Source organism: Otolemur garnettii, unplaced genomic scaffold (genome assembly GCF_000181295.1).
Source record: "Otolemur garnettii isolate 467f Iridium unplaced genomic scaffold, OtoGar3 scaffold00315, whole genome shotgun sequence".
NCBI classification, from domain to species: Eukaryota; Metazoa; Chordata; class Mammalia; order Primates; family Galagidae; genus Otolemur; species Otolemur garnettii.
In genome coordinates, this window is record NW_003852710.1 from 477047 (window position 1) to 478232 (window position 1186).

Here is a 1186-nt window from a genome sequence, read left to right on the forward strand (position 1 = left end):
AGCCGTCATCTTAGCAATTTTAAAGAAAATTCATAATGCAAAAAAAGGGAAACTGGCTTCTGAGTTTCAAATGACTTTTCTCAAATGAGGGTTGAACTAACTCAAAAGCAGTATTTCAGAAATAGTATTTTAAAGAACGGTGACTGTCACAGGAGCCTCTTGATAATGAAAAGAAAAATGAGAGAGTACTTAACAAACACTACTGGGGGAGGGAACCACACATACAGGCTAAAACTCAGATTTAAAGCTTTGTACCTAAAAGGCACAAACAGTTAGTTGCTAAATTATATGCGAAGGTTTTTCAATAAACCATATCAAAATCAAACAAATTCATACTGTAGTCAGAGAGCCTGGGGCAGTTAACGTTTTAATGTTAGTTTACGGAACAGAAGATGGGACAACACGACCTGCGAGTTGCATCCTCTGTACACACTCCCATCAGCATGTTACCTGCCATTCATTTATTACTAAGTACCAGGATTCTCTGTGGATCTTCTTTAAGTCATTTAATGTTGCACTAATTTCCTTTCCCAGAAGATTTCCCACCCACCCCAACATGGAGAACAAAAGGCTGGTACCAAAGGCTGGGACTTGGCAGAGCTGAAAAGATCATCATCTTCATCATCCCCAAAGAGGCTCCCAACACTCGGCTCTAACAACTAGAAGAGACAACACTGAGATTCAATATCCAAGAGAAAAACAATGGACACGGAGAGCAAGGTGAGCTGCTAGGACAAGATCTGAGATAGTAACAAAGCCACAATGTGGGAAACCACGGGAGCTGACCCTGGTTTTTTTGGTGCTGGCAAAAAGGTCAACATCTGGGTCATTGTCCTTTTGGAGCTTGTGGCTGAAAAGGAGCTCTTCATCCTGGAAGACACCTGTGCTCTTCGGGCGGGCATCAGGATTGTGGCCCTGGGAAAAAGAAGGAAGGTCATATGTGAGTATAGAGTTCTATAGGCTTTATCTCAAGGAAATCACACACATGCAAAGATGGACTCAACAAAGATGTCCCCCACAGTTTTGTTTACACTGGAAAAAGGCTGGCCACAGCCCAAGGGCCAATCAGTAGAGGAATGAAACATTCACACAGTGGAATGTTATGGAGCTGTCAAAAATAGAAGAGAATATATTTACAAATACAAACAACACACACATAATCTGGAAAAGTCATCTTTCAACCTTG

General features: G+C 41.4%; 1 protein-coding gene across 1 annotated transcript in view; it reads right to left on the reverse strand.

Moving 5' to 3' along the window:
• Positions 1-1186, reverse strand: part of WASHC2C (WASH complex subunit 2C) — a 60247-nt gene that overhangs the window by 8933 nt on the left and 50128 nt on the right. Inside the window, exons 24-25 of the mRNA XM_012813844.2 lie at positions 787-915; positions 519-659 (exon numbers count right to left, since the gene is read on the reverse strand). Of these exons, the coding sequence (XP_012669298.2) occupies positions 519-659; positions 787-915 (270 nt within the window). The remainder of the gene's footprint in view (positions 1-518; positions 660-786; positions 916-1186) is intronic.